We start from the raw sequence: 22977 nt of genomic DNA, 5'->3' as shown, positions 1-22977 counted from the left end.
ATTAAAACAATTAGTAACGAGAAGATGTTTAAAAAGGCTATAAAAAAATGGATAGTGGAACTAGGTAGAAGTAAAATAGATTGTCTCATTCGCCCATACCAATATTGAATCAACTGCTCCACTGTGTGTTTTGTAATATAAATAATATAGATGTACATAAATACCTTGTCTTTAAAACTGTAATATTTGTTGATTATCTTAGTTTTTTTAAGTTAGTCTTCTTTGTTTATTCTCAAATGTTATTTCAAAAAAGTATATTGTTAAGTGTCCCCGGCACGGGAAACCCCAGTGAGGTCACATTATTTTTATTATTAATTATAGTTTGTGAGCAAAAAAATATGAATAAATAAATCCGTAGTTTTGAAATGCTGTTGAGTTGTAATTTCTAAAGTGATCGACATTTATTGCAACAGGGAGGAAAAACATTTTAGTGAAGGGGTTATGGAAATCTACGCATTTACAGAGCTTATGGCCAGTCATCGGCTGGTTTAAATTACCGTTTTATACCCAGTACCATTCACCATTCTGCCTTGTTGGTAGTTTTTTTTCTCAACTCTTCCATCTGTTGACATTTGTGAAGTAAAGGAGCTGAAACCTTTATCGATGTGGGTGAGATATAAATTTGCATTTATCTTTTTTGTGGCGGTCATATTTCTAAAATTAATTTATTTTTTGATATTAGCATGACTAAGCAACTGCCCGTTCTCTACCTGACTGAATGGGGTGTTTGGTGTAGGTTGTCTTTAGTTTGTAGTAGGTGAGGGTCTTCTAGAGAGGTACTTGGTGTCGTATATTTTGAGTGCAAGGAACGAATGAAAGCATTGTACGTATTTGAAGATGCGTGTACTTCGATTCTTCCATCTGTTGATGTCAATGAAGTAACAGATCGTTAGTCCTGAATGAATAACTAAATGTCTCGATCTTGTCATGTCAAAAATGTTCTCCATTCATTCTCCACAAAAATTTAGACACACTCAAAATTTAATAATCATAATAATAAATCTAATTCTGTGAACATACGGCATTATAAAATGAGCTATTTTACACCTAAAAAGCGTTGTTAATGAAAAACTTTTTACCGTAAGTTAAAAAAGAAATATATCAATAAAATTAATACAAAAAAAATATAATACGAGTAGCACACACCCATCTAATTTATTTTATGAAATATAAGCGTTTGAAATGAGTCCAGAAATGAAGAATGTGCACTAATATTTTATGAATAAAAAAACAATTTAATTAATGACAAGGGTTTCAAAGTAAAAATTAATATTACTTAAAATATCGGAATGCGACGTTAGAAAATGTTGGAAAATTAGAGAATGCCACCTTAATCTTAAAATATTACAGTGAGAAACTAACAGAGTTGTGAGTTATCTTCGTAACGTAAAATCGAATTACCTATCTGTATGGAAAATTGATGTTTAAACAATAATCTTTGAAACAGATCAAATTACAGGTATCTTAAGGTGTATATAATTTTTGCACAGAAAACAGTATGTTTGTTTGAATATTTGAAGTCACCGTTTGCAATAACCTTTAATTGAATACATTTTTAAAAGAAAAACCTTGCAATCAAATACACGTTTTCGTACGGAAAATTCAAATTTAATTTATTGACAATTGAAGATAACACTAATGCCCCCCGGGATTTTTTATATACTGTATTCAGCATTTGTTTAGTAATATTTTCAATCAATATTTTCAGGCTACCTAGCTGCCAAAGCAAGCATACCATTTCCATATAATTCGGGTTGTTAAGATTAAATTAAAATTATTACATCACATTAATCATATACCTGATATTGAAATATATCAATAACGGTTGATTAAATAAATTAGCCCGTGACACTTCTGTGAAATAAACAAATTGATAATCAGAATTACGAAATGCGAATTACGCAACAGCAAAATTATTGGATCTCCTTTGCAGAATAATTTCAATATAACCGATAATAATAACTAGAAAATTATTATGTATTTGTTTTAATTTACCAATCGAAGAAATTATGTTAATAGATTGATGTGACTAAATTAGTGGTTTTATTGCTTTTGTGTGCGCGTGAGTTCAATACTAAACAATAATATGAGCGTGTCCAAATATTTGCTTATTTAAAGATAAGTACAGGATTTGGAGTTATCATTTCGATTGACTTATGTATTTCATCGCAGATAGAAAACCTCTCTGATAAGTATACAAAAGTCTATGAATTATCAACGCTTATGACTCCTTATTTTCCGGTGCCTTTCCGAAAGAGACAACGGGGAAGACGATGAGATTCTTGGTAGAATCGAAGGCGGAAGGCACCTACTAGACGTGCTAGATGGATTGAACACAGAAACTGAGATGTCTCGGGGGACAAACTACAGGGGGCGCCCTGGTCGAAAATGCCTCAAGGATGTAGCGAAGATATGATCTGTAGGCCATATAGAGGGTCGCACAGGGTAGACGTGACAGAGGGGATGCAAAGCTTCGCTGCAAACCGATATATCTTAGAGGAGTGAAACCAGAGAGATCGTGATTCAACTTATTTTACAAAAACTAAAAATGTAGTTATATTATTAATTTGTAAAATCACAAATCAGTGCTTCTAATATTATTTTTTACTAACACAGTACAAAAGTGGAATTCATTGTGGGTTTTTTTTTAATAACCACAAAACTTGCCCGGTACGAACTTTTGTTTCTGTTGGATGGAATTTCTTTTCGTTCCACGAATGATTTGTTAAATACAACAATTTCCAGACTATCTAGTTATTGCTCATTAACAACCTCAACAAACTCATAGGTAATAATATTTTTTTGTTAAAGGTGAATCGTTTCTAAGAACGTTCGATGTAAATCGATAGCTTTGAAGTACTCAATTATAATTGAATATATTTCAAAGAATTTGAGACCCAAACGGAAGATTTTATTTTAAAATGATTTTCATACTTAATTTATATAAATACGAATAATTCATTTCCGCCCACCATTATTTACAAATAATCAATTAAAAATACGTTTCTTAATCAAGACATATTTTTAAAAAATATTTACGCTTTGACGAAAAATCCATTGTTTTCAAAATAAGGTAAAACCTATATGAATTTATTAAATAAAGCAACAGGCATACATTTAGGGACGAATTACTTCGTTCGTTTTGAAAAAAAAGTATCACTTTTTATGTTAAAAGGATGTAGCATAGTTATTTACATTTTCAGTTAGTATTTTACTTTTTTTAAATATTTTTTTTTTTTTTTGCACCACAACAGGCCAGGAGGCCCAATTACAGTGGTGAATTACATCACAGAACACCCAGGCTTGAGAAAAATCACATTTTAATTTTTGTGTTCTCACCGGGAATCGAACCCGGAACCTTCCGAGCGTGAGTCAAGCGTTTTGACCACTACACCACGGAGGCCGCAAAAACTTGTAAAATGTAGATATCTATGTACACATTACATAAGCAATTTGACAATAATACTGAAATAAATATGTACATCAGATGCAGATATGGGTAAAATCAAAGGTTATTAAAAATATTAAGTTTAGTTGGCCGTTTTTTTTTTACTTCAAAATTATATTATAATTTCACAATGTAAACGACAAAACTAAATAAACAACAAAAAGAAAAAAAAACTAGGACGAAAGCTGATTGAATGCTTTCGGAATGCGATCTCTCAGGTCAGTGTGCGGTATAACTATCTACTAAAGGTGAACAACTGTCGATATACGGGCAGTATCCAAGGCGAGAAACGCATCATCGATAAAATCAAGAAACGGGAGCTGCGGTGGTTTGGAAATGTGGAGCGAATGGACAGCAAAAGAACGGCTAAAAGGGTTCACGATGCAAATGTTGATGAATGCAGAAACGAAGCAAACCGAAAAGGCACTCCAAATACCTGCTTGAAGATGGACACGCCAAAAGTCGTAAAAATCGACATGTGTGCATGAAAAGATGTATGAATGTAGGGGAAGTGAGGTATGTTTGCAAAAATAAAGTGATGTGCCGTTTTATCTTCTCTGCTTCACCCCACGGGAATACGGGGTGATGCCTTTTTTAAATGGAAAACTTTGCAATTTTATTTACACACAGTTATTCAGGGCCAGACCGCAAAACTTCAGAAGAGCATTACTCACGGCAAGCTTTTTTTATTTTTATAATCACAAAATGGAGTCAATCTTAAATATCTCGGACAAGCATCTCCGCGAACCCCTACCCCTTCTCAACAAAAAAATGAGATAAAAACGTATTTGACCAACGAAGCGATACGCACCAGACGCGTACAAGGGCAGCGGCTGGGTAGGAGAGGGGAAGGGGCTTGTGGAGGGACTGCTTGACCGAGAAATTAAGGATTTACTACATTTTGAGATAATTATTATTTTTTTATTAAAACATTGCTTTTTGGAAAAAAAATCTTAGGAATTTTTTTAAAGCTTACTATGAGGAATGTTCCTCTGAAGTTTTGCGGTCGAGCCCTGAAAACCCGTGTTTACCTACTTTATTCATTACAAATGATCCTTCTGTGATTAAAGAAAATCTTATACTCACTAAATTCTATAAGTAGCGTTACAGTATTTTTTAAATTTAAATGCCAATGGCATATCTTTATATGTGTAATTCTTCTCTACTTCTCTACGTGTGATGTCACTGAACTCCTCCTAAACGGCCTAACCGATTTACGTGCTCCGGTTTTCAGCGAAATGTAGATTTTTGCACTGCGCGTGTTCGTAGATATTTCAATTTTCAATCGAATCTGCATAAAAAGTTAGAAGCATAAATTTTTTTTTCACCGACCTACTAGAGTTGCATTCGACGAGAATACATTTACAAAAAAATTGAATTATGTTGTTTTCTTGCGTTTAAAAAAAATGTTTTTGATTGTTTACAAACAACATTTGCTTTTATGGATCCCAATCAGATTCATACTTTAAATTACTTTTAATTTCTTCACATTTATTTATTTTTACTGAATTTTTGGTAATACTAAAATAATATTAACTGACATTTAATACATTTATGAAAATCGCAATTATGTACAAAATGCACACCTGTTGTTGAGAAGAGCTGAGTTTGACATTTGCAAAAATAGTTCTATATTTAAAAATTAATTATTGTATGTTTTAGAATTCAACCATAAACAAGTACCTAGATACCTTTTTATTTATTTATTTATTCATTCAAAATTACACAATTAAATATTTATGAACTTATTAAGGCTTTTTAGGCTATGCCCGTGTCAAGCCACAATAAATAAGAATGAAAATACATAGTAAAATAAATAAGATCAAATTATAATGACATAGATTAACAATCTAGAAAAAAAGGTAAATGTAATAAATAACCAAATTCCAAAGAATACAATGCAAAAAAGATAATCAGAAATAATTTTAAAAATATAAATTATACAATATCAGAATAATAATAATTTTTAGTTTTGGAATTCAATCATAAGCAAGTACCTAGGTATCTACCAAGGAAATAGCAGGCAAGCCAACGTTCTGGCAGGACAACGTCTGTCAAGATTATTTGATTTTCCACATGTCTTTACCGATGCGGTGCTGATGTATGTCACATATTGCACGCAAGTAATTACATTGGTTCTGCAGCCCCGTACCAATCAGAGATCTCAATCAGCGCAATCAGCGAGGATGTGTCTGCACCGGCACAGTTAGTACTCGCAGTCTGTTGCCGAATGAACTCCACTGAGCTGTTAATCCCGCTGCTCATAATTGCAATAGCCAGTACGGTGAATCGTCTACCATATTGGATCTCGCCGAGGTAAGAGAAATTCAGCCCTTTCAAATAATTAAGCACAAAGTGCCCGATGAACTGAACGCTTCCAAACTTCAGACTTGACTGGGTTTCTAAGCAACATTACGACATTAATAAATTAATAAAAGAATTCAACCTGCATATAAAAAAAGATAATAAAAAAATATTTTTAAATAGAAAACATATTTTGGTGACAAAAATAAAACGCAAGGGGTGAAACTTCCCAAAAACATTATATTTGTTTAACAATATTTTGAGTTTGTCCAATTTTTTGCAGACAAGGACTGGATTCAACTCCCCGGCGAGCTGTTAATATTAACATGTTACATCACAGATGTATAACATTTGAGAAAAAGTAATATAGAAGTCTAGGCATCTACAGAGCTTATGACCCGTCATTAGCTGGTTTGAGTGGCCACTTTACACACTGTGTGACATTCACCATTCTGCCCATATTCGAAAATCTATATTCCTTAAATTCTTTCATCTGTTGATGTTTGTGAAGTTAAAGAGCTGAAACTTTCATTTATGCTAGAAAGATTCATCTAATTGAATTATTTCACCTACCATTCTAGGCAACGCCTGAACATTTTATTTTTTCAATTTCTATACTTCTTCATGGACCAGGTGGATTTATCAACAATCTTCTATATTGTCTTCTCGAGATGTTCTTCATCTCTGTTGTAATATGCTAATTATAATTGTTTTATCAATAAACTTATAAAACATGTTGATACGTAACTCATCGATCGATAAGTGGTCAATAAAAATATTATGAAAATATTTCAACTCCTTCATATTTTATGCAAATTAAAAATTATGTTTATAACTATGAGATAAATTCGAGTACTGGGTGTTTTTTTCTGTTTTTTGGTAATTCCATAAGATTTTACTTTTGTGTGGTACCGCCTTTTACCTAAGCATGGTAAAGAAAGATACAAATAAAAACTAAAGAATTTTAGAAAAACTGTTTGAAGAATATCCGGCTATCCGGCTTAGTAGCTCGTCGAATATCCGGTATTCGACCAAACCACTATCCGTTTCATCACTAACATACTTATTTATTGCGAGATTTTTTATTAAATAAGCGTCTTTTTTGTTGAGCACAAATTCAGTACTCCATAAATAATTTGATCAAAATGTTCAACTTGTTAGTTTCTTTGTTGTTTTTAATATGTGCTTCTGATTAAATGTTAAAATCTTAATTTAGTCCCGAATTAAGTTCCGGTAACTCCTGGGAATGTAATAAACATATTCTCATAGATTTGTACGATACAATTTATAAATAAAAATCATACAAAAATAAATAATAACTAGACTTTAAAATTGAATATGTAGATATTTATAAAGTAGTCGTTCGACAATTGGCCTGACAATAGAGATGTTCGTGGTTTAGCGAAGGTACAGTGCGTTCGAATGTTAAACTCTGTAATGTCACACTAGTCTACATACAATACGAGACTTGATATATTTCTCTTTTTTTTTAAATAATGAAGCTGTATTTTTTGCAATCTTCGAATGGACATTTTCACACCGGATTTAGAAAGTAAAATTTGTAAAATTGTGCTGGATTTTATTACAACAAAATATTTATCCTTGCAACGCGAAAAATGAATGTCCGCCAATACAGCAATAAATGTGTATAAGAAAGAGCACGACGATATAACTTATAACAAGGAAGACAGATATGCAGTTCTGTGGCCAATGTTTGTATTAAACAGATTCAGTCAGTTATTGCCAGTGATGGGGGATGCACGCATGTAAAATGAGCGGCGTATTTTAAATTTATTTTGCTACAACAAGAAAAATTATACGTGTATTTTTATCAATTATGGAAAAGGAATTATTTAACAGTGTGTCTCCATATTTTTTTTCCAAATGTCTAAACTTTAGAATATTCCGTCTTTTGTTCATGGTAACACAATGTTTCATCACCGAGCGCAAAGGTATTATTTACCACAGTAGTTTAAGAGTTAGTCATCAGAATAATCATTCAATGTCCACTCCCTAGATGCAGCGTATGGTATCCACAGAGAGCCTCCATGCATCTCTGTTAGCTGCCAACTCCTGTGCGTCCTCCCAAGTCGGGTTCTCGTCCCGAAGTTATGATATAAACTGCCGACGAACAGTCAGCAGTGGACGTCCAGGACATCGAGAACCTGATACCTTGTAAAGTAGGCAAGCGTGGTTGAGGCTCTCAGGAGGCATCCGCAGTATATAGCCAACCGTATCGCCTCCGCTGACGACAGTTGTCACAGGAGTTTGCTTCGTCCGTTCTCTTATTACCTTAAGAGTTAATTAAACCGCTTTTCATATTTTAGTGTTTGGTAGAGAACCAAATAAACTTGTTTCGTTTGTGTTACCTGGAATATATTTGGCTTGGTTTTTCAAAATTAAGTAATTAATTATTTTATAATCTTTTATTTGACATAGGGATAACATTATAATAAGTCAACGCAACAAGTTATAATTAAACGATTGTCGATTATTCGGTCGTATTAATCAGCATCATCATTATCTTTCGGCACATAAGGGTGCATAGGGCACTGCATTGGTATTCAAATCGAAGCGTACCTTGATCATTTTTGTTACATGAAGGTAAGACGAGCAGTCTAACGTTTCAGGTGTCAGTCCAGGGACTACGAAATTTTGTGGTGTAAAAACACCTTTTAAATAAATATTTCGTGTCAACCATGTCGGGATTCGAACACGAGACCTCTCGCATGGTAGGCAAATGCGCTGACCACTACACCACGAGGCCGACAATCATATTAATAGGCTAATAAAATCAATAGAGTTATGTTTGTAAAGACATAGTGAGTGAGTAAGTTTAATCAATTAAAGTGTCTGAAAACATTTATTCTCAACCTACGTTATAAAAAAACATAATTAGGTACCTAAATATACATATTTAATTATAAAAAAAAATAAAAAAAACTATTTATGCGAATAACGAATTTGTATTATTATTATCGACAGTGACAACACCGAGTAAATTTAGATAATTTGCAAAACTTAAGTTCAGTCTACATAAAATAATACAGATAATCTCATTTAATTTGTGGTTTCACAAGAAGGCAATATGACGTCACAACTCTGCCAGATTTTCAAAAGAACGACAAAATATAAAAAAAATTAAGCCCTACCTGTATTTTTGTTCAAAATTCAGATAATAATTATTCCTTGCTAAAAATTTGAAAATCCCTCTTTTATAAAATTTTCCTACAGTATAGACATCTGTCGATAAATTAAAGTACTAAAATGTTATATCTTCTTTAAAATTGTTGCAAGCTTATATGATATTTTTATAGATGTCAGTAAACGGAAATGTAAAATTTCGGTGATATTTTTGCATAAGTTATTTTTGTTTAGATCTAAAAAAAGCCACAACTTTACTGGTAAACCATTTTGTTTTTAAATCAATTCCGTCACTTCCGCAAGAATTTCATAAGAATGATAAAATATAAAAAAATTAAGGCCTACCTGTTTTCTATCAAAAATTCAGATAATAATTATTCCTTGCCAAATACTTGAATTTCGCGCTTTTTTTCCGCTCTAGTATTTTATAATTTTTTACAGTATAGACATCTGTCGATGATTTACAGTACTAAAATGTTTTATCTTTTTTTAGATTGTTTCAAGCTTATTTCATATTTTCATAGATGTCGCTAAATTAAGAATGTGAAATTTAGGTGATATTTTACCAAATTGATTTAAAAAAATCAGTTTAATTAATTCACAAAAAATATGCAATCTAATTTCTTTTAATTGGGAGGGTCGGCTTTGTCGAAATAAAACAATGATATAATCTTACCTTAAGGTTTTGCTTTCAGGTTGGCTCCGGTGAGAAGGCTTCATCTGTGGTGATGCAGCGTGAGATGAGGGTGCTGACCAATGCGTAGATTGCTTCAGAGGACTCTCTAAATTAGTGGATCGAACATCGGCAGTCTTTGCAGATATATTCTCAACATCAGATTTACAAAATGAAAACACATTTTTGATATCTGACGAATCAAAAGATCTATTGGATCCATCCATCTTTTTTGAAGCGGGGGATGTTTTACCACATTCTGTATATTTTGGAGGAAGAGAATAACGCTTAGGTTCCGGGTTTGTTTTGAAGTCTCCAGTATTTTGTTCAACAGGAGTCATATCTTGTTGAGGAGGTTTAAATAAAGCTCTTAGAGGCTCAGCTCGATATTGACCAGATATTCGATTCACCTTTTCACTAGTGGCTAAAGAAGCTTTCCCATTTACCATCAACTTTTGCGCAAACTGATACTGCAAAGTAGCTTTATCTGGCTGCATTGTTTTTTCTGGCACGTAGTTAGAAATTTTATTATCACTTTTATATTCACCGTCAAACTTCATAGATGTCGATCTCAAAAACGGATTTATTGGTTTCTTCGGTGTTACCACCGTTTGATCGACTGTAATGGATCTGTAGAGTTGTCTCTGAGCAGACATGGGTACGATTGGCTTCGGAGAGTATCCAAGACCATGAGACTTTTCTCTTACTGATGCCCTAATATTTGCATGCACCATGGGACTGTCTCTAGAAATGTCTTGAGCATTAGCAAAACTATTTCTACGAGAAGCTACACTAGGTTTGGATGTATTACTAGGATATTCCCTCTTTAGAGGTTTGGGTTTCATAGGAGGCACGGGTGATTTATTAAAGTTCATAACCCTCGAATGATGTTCGGGCTTAGAGTCCGGAAACACTAAATCCCTAAGATTTTTATTGCTTTGATAGTCTGTTGTAGCATTTTGTCTGTAATTAAGCACTTCACTAGGTGGCGGAGTGTCTAACACTTCTTGCCGATATTTCCACTCGTCGATAATTTCTAAGGGAGGGGGAGGAAATGGTTCATCACTAGAGCACAACACTTCGTCATCACACGTCGGAAGGGGAGGAGATGGCAAGGGGAGTTCTGGGCTGTGATACCTGCTCTTGTCCCTGTACAAATCAGGAAATGCAGATCTCAAAAGCTCTTGATTTTTTGGTGGCCTCTCAGGTACCCAGTCGTCGATCGATATTGAATTACCAATTATGATAGGGCCTTGAAGGTCAGAGTTTTGATTCTCGCAATTGATTAATGGAGATGTTGAAACTGGAGGATTCACATTTGGATAGGAATTGTGGCTATGATAACTATTGCTTTCATTAGCCTTACAAAATCCCGGACTAGAATTTGTTATAAAAGTTTCATGACTACCATTTACGGGCGATTTACAAAAATCTAAGTTACTCGTTTCACTATTACTTTTTAATATTTTTTTTGTCAAATTGCTTGTCGGAGACTTGACAATTATATGTTTCTGCTCATTCTTCTTAAAATAACCTAAAGTAGAAGGTGGCCGGTTTTCAGTCTGTTTGTAGGCCATATCACTCCTAGTGTGTGAAGACTCTTTCTGCTTTAGCAGGTATGACATGACATTCTCATTACTAGAACACGTGTTTCCTTGTGGACTAGTTGGTTCGCACTCCACGCGCAACTGGGGTTTACTGGGAGGCTGATTATATGATACATCTCCTTCTATTTGACTATTTTCCTTCATATGGTGAGGATGGGCGTGCAGCTTATCCTTTGAATGGTTTTCGTACTTTGATTTTGTACGACTTTGTGAATTAAAGGATAAATGTGGTTCAGATCTCCAGAAGTTTTGTTTCTGGCCCTGCTGGTGCCTTTCGTAGAAAAGGAGTAATGCATTTTTTTGTATTGCTTTGAGGGCAGGATCAGATAGTTTAGTTTTCTTATCCGGGTCTAGGTAAGTATATTTTGTTGCTTGTTTCTCATATTGATGAACTCTCTCAGCCACAGACCTTTGGGGGGAAGGTGGTGAATAATTTCTGAAAATATAATAAAAATTATGTCAGTCTTTACCCAATTTTGATATAAACAATTTATTACAAAACACAATTTTTAAGAATACAAAGCGAGCCTCTCCATTGAGAGCAGTTGAAAATTGAGGTCTTAAAATACTCATTTAAAAAAAAACTGTTAGTTCTAGAATTAGAACTTTATTTTCAAGAATATTGTTACTGAATATTATTTGATATGGTCACTCTTTTCCCATATCTTTAAAGCGTTATTAATTTTGAGCCTCAAAAACCAATGTGTGGTGTAGGAGCCTAAATGTCGTATTTATTTATGAATTTTAAGAAAACATACAGTTGACTATAATTAATTCAATGTGATTGAAGACAGACCAGTACAGTTTCAAAATAATCATCCATGTTTATTGACACATGCTTAAATGGGTGAGTACGCAAGTAAATGTAAGAGGGGGTGATTGTGTGTATTTGGGTTAGAGTAAGTGTTCGCCCATATGTGAATAATCCAAAAGCAATTTGGAGTGTAATAACTTTCAATATTTGGAGCCAGATAGTAATTATAGTCATTTTTTTTCGTAATTATTTTTTAAATGAATCAAAGGGCTTGTTAAAAATATCAGTTGATAGAAAAAAAGCGTTATAATTAGATCAAGAATGGTAGAAAAAAGAGTGCCGTGCGTAGTTAATATTAGGTACACTGGCAGATGGAACAGATATATATTTTGCATCACATGATAGGGTATATTAAAATTAATTTTGGATTGTATGTTCAAGAAGTTCGATTTGCTGCTGGCACAAAATGTTCTATAATTTTTATAATGTAAGCATTTTAAAAACATATATTCAATACTTTTCATCTTGCTAATGTAAGTTTTGTATTGTGGCCTCCAGACAACTGATGGAAACTTTTGATTACTGCGTACAAAAATGACTTTTACAATAATGACATTCAATTATATGGGATTACCGTGTTATGTGTATTATATGGGTAATATTAATTATTAAATGAGATACTCTTTGAATTCATCATTATTATACTCAACATATTACCCTAATCTGCAACGAATGGTGCTAAGGGCATTGATATGCAGTATAAAGCAATCATTTGTCATAGACTAGGAAATGAGAAATACTGCACTGTTAAACCACCTTTTAAAGCCTTACGAGGAAATGGAACCCGGTAACTCAAGCATGGTAGGCAAATGAGCATATCACCATACAACATGACAAGAATTTTAAATCCAGACTAACCATCCAATCAATAACACTCTTCCTTTTTATGAATTCTTTTGAACATTGATGACAACTTTTGTTTTTTTTTTTTTAATGGAATAACCCGCTAAGCCTCTATTTTGAGGGTTGTCAGCAGGTGGGATAGAAGGGATATGAAAGGAGGTAATGAAAAATACACCACAACACCCAGACCAATTGAAAAAAAAATCTTTCTTGGATTTTTTTCTTGCAACTGGCGGGAATCGAACCCGCGACGCCTGTTTCAGAGATGGCCATCTAACCAACTGCGTCACGGCGCCTGTCTTTACATTTACATTTTTTATCACTTAAAAAAAAAGAACAGGGTGAACGGTGCACTAAAATCTACTTTGGCAAACAAATGTTTATCGCAGGAGGCTAAACTAGCAGTTCACAACGGAGTTCTAGTTCCAACTCTAATGTATGGGAGCGAAGTATGGAATTGGAAAAATAATGATGAAAGTAGGTTGAATGCTGTCGAAATGCGATCCCTCAGGCGAATGTGTGGTAAAACGATCTATGATAGGTGCACAAATGTCGAGATCCGTGAAGTGTGTAAGGCTGAGACATGCATTATTGACAGAATTAAGAAAGGGGTGCTGCGTTGGTTTGGACATGTAGAGCGAATGGACAGTGAAAGAACGACTAAAAGGATCTACGATGCAAATGTTGATGGATGCAGAAAACGAGGAAGACCGAGAAAGACATGGCACAATCAAGTCCATCAAATACTTGAAGATGGACATGTCAAAAGTAGGAATAATCGGCGTGCGTGCATAAGAAGATGTATGAATGTAGAGGAAGCGAGGTCTGTATACCAAGATAGAGTGTTGTGGCGTTCTATCCTCTCTGCCTACCCCTACGGGGAAACGGCTTGATGGTTTGTTGTTTTATACAGTAAGTTATGTAATTGTGTTTAACTACAGCAAGTTTAACAATACTAAGATTAAAATTCATTTTGTAAGCGGGTCTTCTAATTGTTTATACATGAATATTGCAAATGAAATTAAGAAAATTAAAAAAAAAACAGTGACATTTCCCCGAAGTGGTAGGCAAACATAATAGAACACTACACTTCTTGTCTTTCCATAGAGACCTCGCTTCCTTAATATTCATACATCTTATACACACGCCAATTATTCTGACATTGGACAAGTCGATCTTCTAACATTAGTTGGATTTAGTACCTAATGCCGTGTCTTTGTTGTTTTCTGCGTCCCTTAACATTCACACCTTTCCTTCACTGTCTATTTGCTCTAAGTTACAAAACTTGATTTTGTCAACAATTCTTGTCTCGGCCTTACATACAGCACACAGATATAGTCATTTGTACACCTATTGTACATAGTTTTATTGCACATTTACCCGAGAGATTGCATTTTGACAACATTCAGTCAATTTTCTTTCTTGTTTTTCCCTTTTGTTGTTAATATACTTATTATTAATCTGAATAATACAACAATACAACTGTTATTTTGTCATTTATATAGTGGAATGAAAAAATATTTGAAAAAAAAAAAGTTTTTAAAAATACAGCAAGCAAATCAAATATTTCTGACAAGAGAATATACAAGTTATGACTTGTCAATTGCTTAAATTCTTATCCGCTAGAGCTCTATCCATTATCACCATCGTGTTCCTATCCACACCCTGTGGTGAATAGGGCACTAAATCGGTGCACCAAATGCAGCTTAGATTGGTCATCTGTTACGCAATAGATGCCAATCATCGAGTCCAAAGGCGGCTCTATTACTTATTCGAATTCCGGACTTACAATGAACTAGGAGTCTGCGGCTCGGCCGACTGGGAGGCAGAACAGCTGGAAGTGGAGTAGTGGGACTGGTGATGAGAAGGAACGTCTCCTCGATTGTTTTCTATGTACAGGACACTCTCCGAGTTGTGACGCTGGGGAGTCTGGACGCGGGCGGAGTGCGCTATGAGTTGCTGACGGCCCAGGTTATTGGAACTACTGGCCACGGATACATCACTCAATGATCCTGGAAATTGAAATTTGATGTTGTAACAAGAAAATTTATTTAAATTTAACTCTGTAATTAATATTAACTGGTTAAAAACATTTTTTTTTTTTTAATATTAAATAATCCATACTTATATTATAAATGTGAAAGCATGTTTGTGCTTCCTTCACCTCTCAACGGAGGGACAGTATATAAATACATTGGTTTTTTTCATTATAAGAATTTTAAGAAAATTAATGGATATGATCATAAACTGGATACAAAAATCAAAATGTCATTCCATCAAATTCTGGATTTGCATCCGTCTGCCTCTGAGGTACAGATATTGACATGTTACAACAGAGATTGAAAATATTATTTTAGACAAGAAAATACAAAAGTCTAGGCATTTACAGGGCTTATGAACTGTCATTGTCTGGCCTTAATAGCCACTCTATACTGTAACATTCACTATTTTGCCTTTATTTGAAAATCCGTATTTCTTTAATTCTTCCATCTGACGATTTTTATGAAGTTAAAGAGTTGAAACCGTCTTTGATATGGATGAGATTCATCTGAGTTAATTATTTCACTTACAACGCAACGTCTGAAAACAGATTAAAAATCTTGTGCTCCTTGGAACAGTCGATTTAATCAACTAAATTTTGTGCTTGTTCAAATGTTTGTAGACAAATCCTGGAGTATTTTCTTTGTGAGGTAGTGAGGTATTAACAATATATTTTTTTTTTTTTAGAAAGGCCCATTTGTGCCTTAAGTGTGAAATATGACATCGTTTAAATGCCCGCCTTGGCTTCTTACGGTGGCACGGATCCGAGTGGCCCAATTTTCAAAACTTCTTCCGCGTAGATCCAACTGAATTTGAGCGATGGCCTGTGTTATGTTCACCTTTAGGCCATCGGTTGATTGTGGTTTATTTGCATAGACCAGTGACTTCAAGAAACCCCACAAGAAAAAATCTACCCGCGCCAATTAAACCCTTTATATGGAGCTGGAGTGTATTTAGTAAAGGTTGTTAAAGCCAACTACACCATTGAAAATAGCAGAAAAAAGATTTTGAGAGTAATGAAGTTGTTAATTTATCAATAATTGTATTGGTGTTTAAAACTTTAACCCCAGATATCTCTTGTTTTAACAATTTAATCCATTCATGTCTTTAATGAGGAAATTCAGTGGTTTTTTTATTTGTTTTTTCATATTTGTTAATAGAGTAGAAAGAAAGTTTAAAAAAAACCTATGGTGGTACAATAACAATTCCAATCCTTATTCTATCACTATACCAAGGCGTAACTTTATACAGTTTTACAAGTAAGGCCCATAGTTACTTTACAATATTTTTTATACTTAATTAATAAAACATCCAGAAATAATACGTACACAAAGCAAAATGTTTTTTAATAATGATCTTTAAGAATTGTCCCCAGTTCCACACTATACAAGGAGTAAAAACGAGTAAGGAATAAACCATATTAAGACGTTGTTTTAAAATCAAATTTGAAGACTTACTTAACTAAGTTTTCTTTAAAAGAAACAGCTCTAAAACTGATAAAATTTTTTTGTTAATTAAATAGGCCTTCACTTTGTGACACTCTATGATAATATGTAGTCCTCTATTTTATTATAATAAATTGATGAATTCTGATAACAAATTTTACTGTTTTACAAATAATACATCATGATTTGAGAACAACATTTTTGAATGATTACAATGCTTGATGCTTACCATGCCATTTGAGGGTTTCTGATGATGAAGCACTCCCAGAACTAGTAGTCACTACGCTATCATGGTCCCAAGAACTTCCTCTTAGAACAGTTGTATCGATATCCCTTCGTAACCTGAATATCACAAATTACATATTTTTGTTATATTATGTATTAAATTAGCATTAGTATTGTGACTTGAATTCAGTTTTTGTTTATCATGTTTCATAACACATTGCTCTATATATTAATTTATGATTTTTAACAAGTAAAATGATGACATAGATTTATTTATTTGAGGCCCTCAGTATCAAAGATGACCAAACGATTCCATACATATTTTTTTTTTTTTAAATCGAAAATCTGTAATAGCACTTTTTAATTTGAATATTTACAAAAAAGATTTTTTAATTATTAATATTTGGTGTCATTAACAAGTTTGATCAATTAACCTAATGGTTAAAATAACAAGAAATGCTATTTTTATTAAGTATTAAGTATTAAATTGCTTTTGTTACTGCTTTTAGCGTTTGGCTATAATAACAATAATAATGATTATGGATAACTTATACAGCGCCATTTTCGTAATATAATACCTCAAGGGCGCTTAACAAAGTGATTATATAAAGATATAAATTTAATTTTAACTTTTTAATTTAAGAAAAATAATGTACTTTTTCATATTACTTTTCCACCACATGCTAAGAATTTATTCAAATGATTTAGAGAACAAGTGGGTTTTAAGTTTCTTCCGAAATATCACTTCACTCTCACAGTTTCGGATTTCTGCTGGGAGAGAATTCCATGCCGTAGGGCCTGCGACCGTCGATACTGAGGACCTCATTTATTATCTATGCATCCGTACACCCAAATGGCTTTAACATGATTTTCATAATTTAAGCAAAAGTTATCGAATGACATTAAAGTTGATTTTTACAATAAATTTTGTTGTAATTTTTCTAATCATACAGTTTTATCTACCTATGTGTATTTTACTGTTGGTATTTCTTTTCTGTGAAATAGGCGTAATCAGGTTTTTGGTGTTTTTATTCTGTTAGTGTCTATTTCAATTTATGTTGGAATTTTGTTAGATTGGTTACATGTTTATTATTACAATAATCTATTTTGTTATTCTTGAACACATATTTTTGGTGTCTATTGTGTGTGTTCATATTGTTATTCCTTTCTGTTTGTGTTGTTATTTTGTTTATTATAATTTGTAAATCCGTGAAACTTGTTTTTGGCCGATATTATCATGTTTTGGTAGAAGGCCCTAATAAAGGAAAAAAATGTAAAGAAAAAATACTGCATAAAAGTAGGTAGGTAAATAATTCACTGTGTTTAAAAAATCATAACAGTTTTAGTCACACAATTAAAGTTTCCAGTAGATTTAAGTGCGGATAAGAAAAATAAAAAAAGTCGGTGTGATTTTTAGAGCATTCAAATAATAAAAGTTATTTTAATTTTATCGCCGTAAGAATTTTTAATATAAAAACTGATAATGGAAAGCGAAACATATCAATTTCTCCATACTCGTTTCCGAACTGGTGTAGTCTGACGATTGAAGAATTTACAAAATAATTCTGTTCAATTAATTATCAAAAATGTGATTGGTATTTTTTGTAGATACACTAATCACCATTTTTAATGAGTAACCTTAAGAAATATAGATTATTAGGCCGGATTATTTGAACATTAGTAATGGTTTTTTCCCCCTTTATTAGGGAATTTTACCAAAATATCAAGACAAAAATGTAACTATAAATGTTCAATGAAGCAGGTAAAATTAATATGTATTGGTGATAGAAGGGAAATTTTGGATTTAGTGCTGCTTTTCAAGTTATTAAATAATGTCATTGACAGTCCCGAACTTTAAAATTGTGTGAATTTTAATGTAAGACAGCGCGGTACGAGACAAAATACTTTTTTTGCTGTTGATTTGCATAAATACTCACCCATTCCACGGCTCCACGTGTTAGCGAACAAACATGGAAACTTAGATTAATTTAATTAATTTATACAAATTAAAATCATTACTTTTCAATCACTTCTTTTCTAAATTATAAAAATGCACTATGTGTTATACTTGTTTTACTGTTTATACTATGATACATCGCCTCTGTTACTCCAATACTTTTATATTTTAACTCTTCATTTATTGTTAATTTGCTGCATACTAATTTTAAAATTTCGTATTTAATTTTTCTTTACTATTTCTTTATTTTCTGCTGATTTAATTTTATGTATTTATATTTTCTATACTTGTGTACAGGTGTTTTGTTTCATTATAATTGTTTTTCAATATTATTTTATACTTTGTCTGAGGCGTAAGCCATCGAAATAAATAAATTGCATAGTTAAAATAAAAAGTAATAGTAATAATTTGAAAAAGAGAATCTTTTTGTAAGAATAAAGTGACACTTTTTCAAAACTATGACTATTGGTTCTTAACTATTATAAAAATGATCAAACAACCTGGCCTTACAAGTAATATAAATAAATGCTACAGTATACAAAAATGTAAATAAGGTATTGGTTATTCATGCAGTTATTATTTATATCACCATTAGCACCTAGCGGTGTATAGATCACTACATACTAATTAATACTGTAACTCTTGTGCTAACTAATCTGTCTTAAAGATGACAGCATATTAGCAATGCCATGTCTACGTTCATGCTTTTATCATGCATTTACATTTTAATATTATAATTGTACCTACTACCTGCCTGTCATTATGAGGAATCTCATAGGTTGAATATATTTTTTTATTTGTAATCGACTATTTAACTAAAACTAAACTCAAGATTGAACAAGTTAGTTTATCCTTTTCTCTTCTTTTTTCCTTCCTACTTCCCCCCCCCTCTTAATAGTATGATGTAGATTGTTAGTTTGTTTTTGTTTAAAAAATAAATTTAAATGGTTCAGTATTAATATACCTAGAATATGTCAATATACTTATTTTTTTCAAATTAAACGGTTTGGTTAGGTAGGAAGACATTGCCTTAAGGCAATATGCCCGTTCTTTTATGTATATAAAATGTAAATACATGTATGTAAAGTGTCAAATAAAAAAAATAAAAATTATTTTTATTTTTATGTATTGTGTCGTAAACGCCATGATTTTTTTCAAAGTTTTGAAAGGGTAAAAATTATACCGCTTGTGACGTCACGAGCTCAAGTTGGTGAGTTTTTCTAATATTTAAAAGGAAAACTCCGTACCTGTCAAAATACACTAAAAGTTGAAAAATATTGCTGCCCGGAAACCGGAAATCTATCACAACACGTAACAATGCTATAGTTGATTAGTTATTGTTAACATGAACCTGTGACGTTTCAAAGTAGTGCATTTTCATTATTTTTTTTCCGAATCTTTTCCGTACAATTAAATGCTTTTATTTTTACCGTGTGTAACAATAAGTATTTTTTTATATTTCCGGTAGCACTGAGCTTCCTCCTTCAAAAACAAAAAAATAGTTTTTGTCAAGTCTAGGTTACGTTCAGATTACATGTCGTCACCCTAACTTGTAAAACTCGTAAATTCACAAATGCATAAAAAAACGATGTGTTGACGTTTTCTTTTAGGATGTCAAATAATCTAGTGTGTTAAACTTGTATATCAGTGCAGTGTTGCAATATTAAAAAAAACAACGCATCGAAAAGAAAACTTTGCTACAATCCGCTATTGAAGTAAAAACTGTTTTTGAACAAAACACTGAAAAAAAGTATCTTTGGGATTTACGAGTTTCACAAGTTAGGCTGACGATATTGTATTACCTTTATTGCCAATCCATAAGGGCCCTAGCTTATCGATTAGCTAAAAAAATGACACATATTTTTAGAAGCAAACAATGAAAAGTACCTATTTGATGTAAATATTTTCAAATTTTAATTTATTTTTCACATACGTAGAATCTCTTGGAAATGCCGATCAATCAATGATTATACCATTTAACACATGAAATATATTTTTTCGCTCCACAACAGGCTAGTAGGCCTAATTACAGTGACGAATTACAGCAAAAAAATTAGAAAAATCTTGTTAAATTTTTGTTTTCTCTTCGGTATCTTATAAAGTAAGAGGTTAGATGTTGCTTAAATATAATTTTCTTTCAGATATATTTATTTAATTTAAAGAAAAAAATATTTGCGTTCAAATGATTTACCCAAATATTTTGATTTTGGGGCCATTTTCAACAAGTTATAAATAACTCACTATTAGAAAATGGGAATCAAGTTGGGGTAGAGCGGGATTCGAACCTCTGGCCTGTGATCCGTGAGACCGCAACACTAACAACAGGACCACATTTCGAATCATAACAAACGAGGTAATTAAAATCCCGCATTTGGTAAAAAGATAAATAAAGAATGGCGATGAAAATTATTGCTCCAATGAAAAAGTTCAGTGGTTTTTAAAATATTTATAGACTATTAAACTAAGCCTAAATTTATTTTTTATATTTTTTTATATTTCATATTATTTCTATTTCTGAAATAACTCCGCGTATGACGTCAGAGGTTCTCTTCCGCTTATTCACTATCAGTTCTACCCATTGGTCCATTGACGGTAAGCAAACCGAAAATCTTCCATAACTCTCTTGTCATTGGTTGATTCATATGAACTAGTGACGTTCAAAGAACGTAGTTCGTATTAATTAAAATATTTTTCATTATTTTTAAGTACTTTTCCATGAAACTTTGCAGTACAATTTAACGCTCCAATTTTTATAGCGCGCAAAAAAACATTTACTGTATCCAATTTCATGTAGGGCAGAAGTTCCTCATTGGACCTCTTTACTAAAGTCACCCTTTTCTTGCACGACAAGAAACATATTTATTTACATTATCCAACAAGAACTAAATAAAACAAATCTATACAAAGTTTTCAAAAATGTACGTAGAATAGGCTTAATGAACATTTTCATTTTTATTTTATATTTTATTTATAGATGTATCCACTCCACTGGCACGTTCCGTTACAAGTTAATTATTTTGTTTGTACATAAGTGCACTCTTACATCAATTACAGATTAATACATAATTTCAAGAGAAATAAGACAATGAAATTTAAAATACATCCGAAAAAAGGTAACTTTCAATCGGGTTGTGATCCCGCGGTTATTGATGCAGACTCATGAATCAGATGTCTTAGGTTCGAACCCCACTCTACCTCAACTTGATTCCCAAGTTCTAATAGTGAGTTATTTACAACTCGTTGAACATGCCACCAAAATTGAAATATTTCGGTAAATCATAAGAACAAAAATATTTATTTTTATATATAAATTATACTATGATATATGAGACATTCCTCAGCTTGTTTTCTTGTTCTTATATATATAGTATTTTATAACGTACATCTGTATTTGTAATACCTGTCTAAAAATGGCGTGGATGTGGAGTCCGTACTGGACACGTAGCTGTGGTAGCCCTCTGACTGGGCGTACGAGGGCTGCTTCTGGTGCTGGATGCTCTCGCAGCTCCTGGTGTACTCCTCCAGGTCTGCCAGCGTCAGGGGCGCGGCCTTCTCCCGGCTCAGCACGGCGTAGGAGTACCGCAGCAGCGTCTGGTCCTGCAGTAGCTTGCCGTACTCCTCCAGGCCCTTGTGCTGATCGTCCCGCTCCGGGGGAGACGATATCCCATCCCTGGCGTCGCTGCTTCTCTCCATTCTGCTAAAGAACTCGAATGTCTCAGGGGTATTTTTCTCGCAGCGTTCGAGCACAGTCTTCAACTGAAATCAATAAATTAATCTTCTTTATAATTATTTCATTTATTTTAACAAACAAACGATAAAACGTCATATCTCTACATTCATACATCTTTTTTTGCATGCAAGCCCATTATTCCGACTTTTGATATGTCCATCTTCAAGTATTTGAATTTGGTCATGCCATGTCTTTCTCGGTCTTACACGTATTCTGCATCCATCATCATCCGAATCGTAATCGTGGCCATAAGCCACACTCCTTATTCACAACAATGGAGACATAGACAGATATGTTTTTTTGTAATAATATCATTGTATTATTGGTTGCAAATTATGTGGGTATGCATTGTTCAAGTATTGTCACAACTTCTACATCCTTTGTACCCACAAGCACTATTCCCTTCCCACCATAGTATCTTTTGATCATCCGCCACATCAAGGTCTCGTGTCGCACATCGCGCGTTTATTTTGTTGAACGTGTGCTGCATCATAGACTTTGTTTCCACCAACCAACAGAGTTGAGCTCCAGATTGGTGCCTTCCCTCGTGTTCGTGCCACTCATAAGTGACCAGTCGGACCACAGCAATTCCATCAAAAGCGAAGTTAAGGTTAGTGGCCTCCATTCCTAATGCATCTCATTTGTTGAGGTTGTGACCGATTGACACTGCAAACAGCATATCGAGGATACTCACTTATTTTAAAAAAAAATACAGTCCACTCCGCTAAATAATATCGTAGTAGCCCT

The 22977-nt window shown here is 33.1% G+C and overlaps 1 protein-coding gene across 2 annotated transcripts in view; it reads right to left on the bottom strand.

Moving 5' to 3' along the window:
• The window catches only part of LOC148285218 (uncharacterized), a 242967-nt gene that overhangs the window by 147302 nt on the left and 72688 nt on the right, over positions 1 to 22977 (bottom strand). For both annotated transcript variants that reach the window (XM_088228447.1, XM_088228455.1), the window contains 4 exons: positions 21901 to 22256; positions 16548 to 16660; positions 14623 to 14845; positions 9573 to 11612 (listed from right to left, as the gene is read on the bottom strand). In XM_088228447.1, the coding sequence (XP_088084573.1) occupies positions 9573 to 11612; positions 14623 to 14845; positions 16548 to 16660; positions 21901 to 22256 (2732 nt within the window). The remainder of the gene's footprint in view (positions 1 to 9572; positions 11613 to 14622; positions 14846 to 16547; positions 16661 to 21900; positions 22257 to 22977) is intronic.

Source organism: Micrasema longulum, unplaced genomic scaffold (genome assembly GCF_059751315.1).
Source record: "Micrasema longulum isolate JH-2025_06_02 unplaced genomic scaffold, ASM5975131v1 h1tg000046l, whole genome shotgun sequence".
Lineage (NCBI taxonomy): Eukaryota > Metazoa > Arthropoda > Insecta > Trichoptera > Brachycentridae > Micrasema > Micrasema longulum.
The sequence above is the reverse complement of the archived record's forward strand: the minus strand, read 5'-3'. Positions and strand labels throughout refer to the sequence as shown.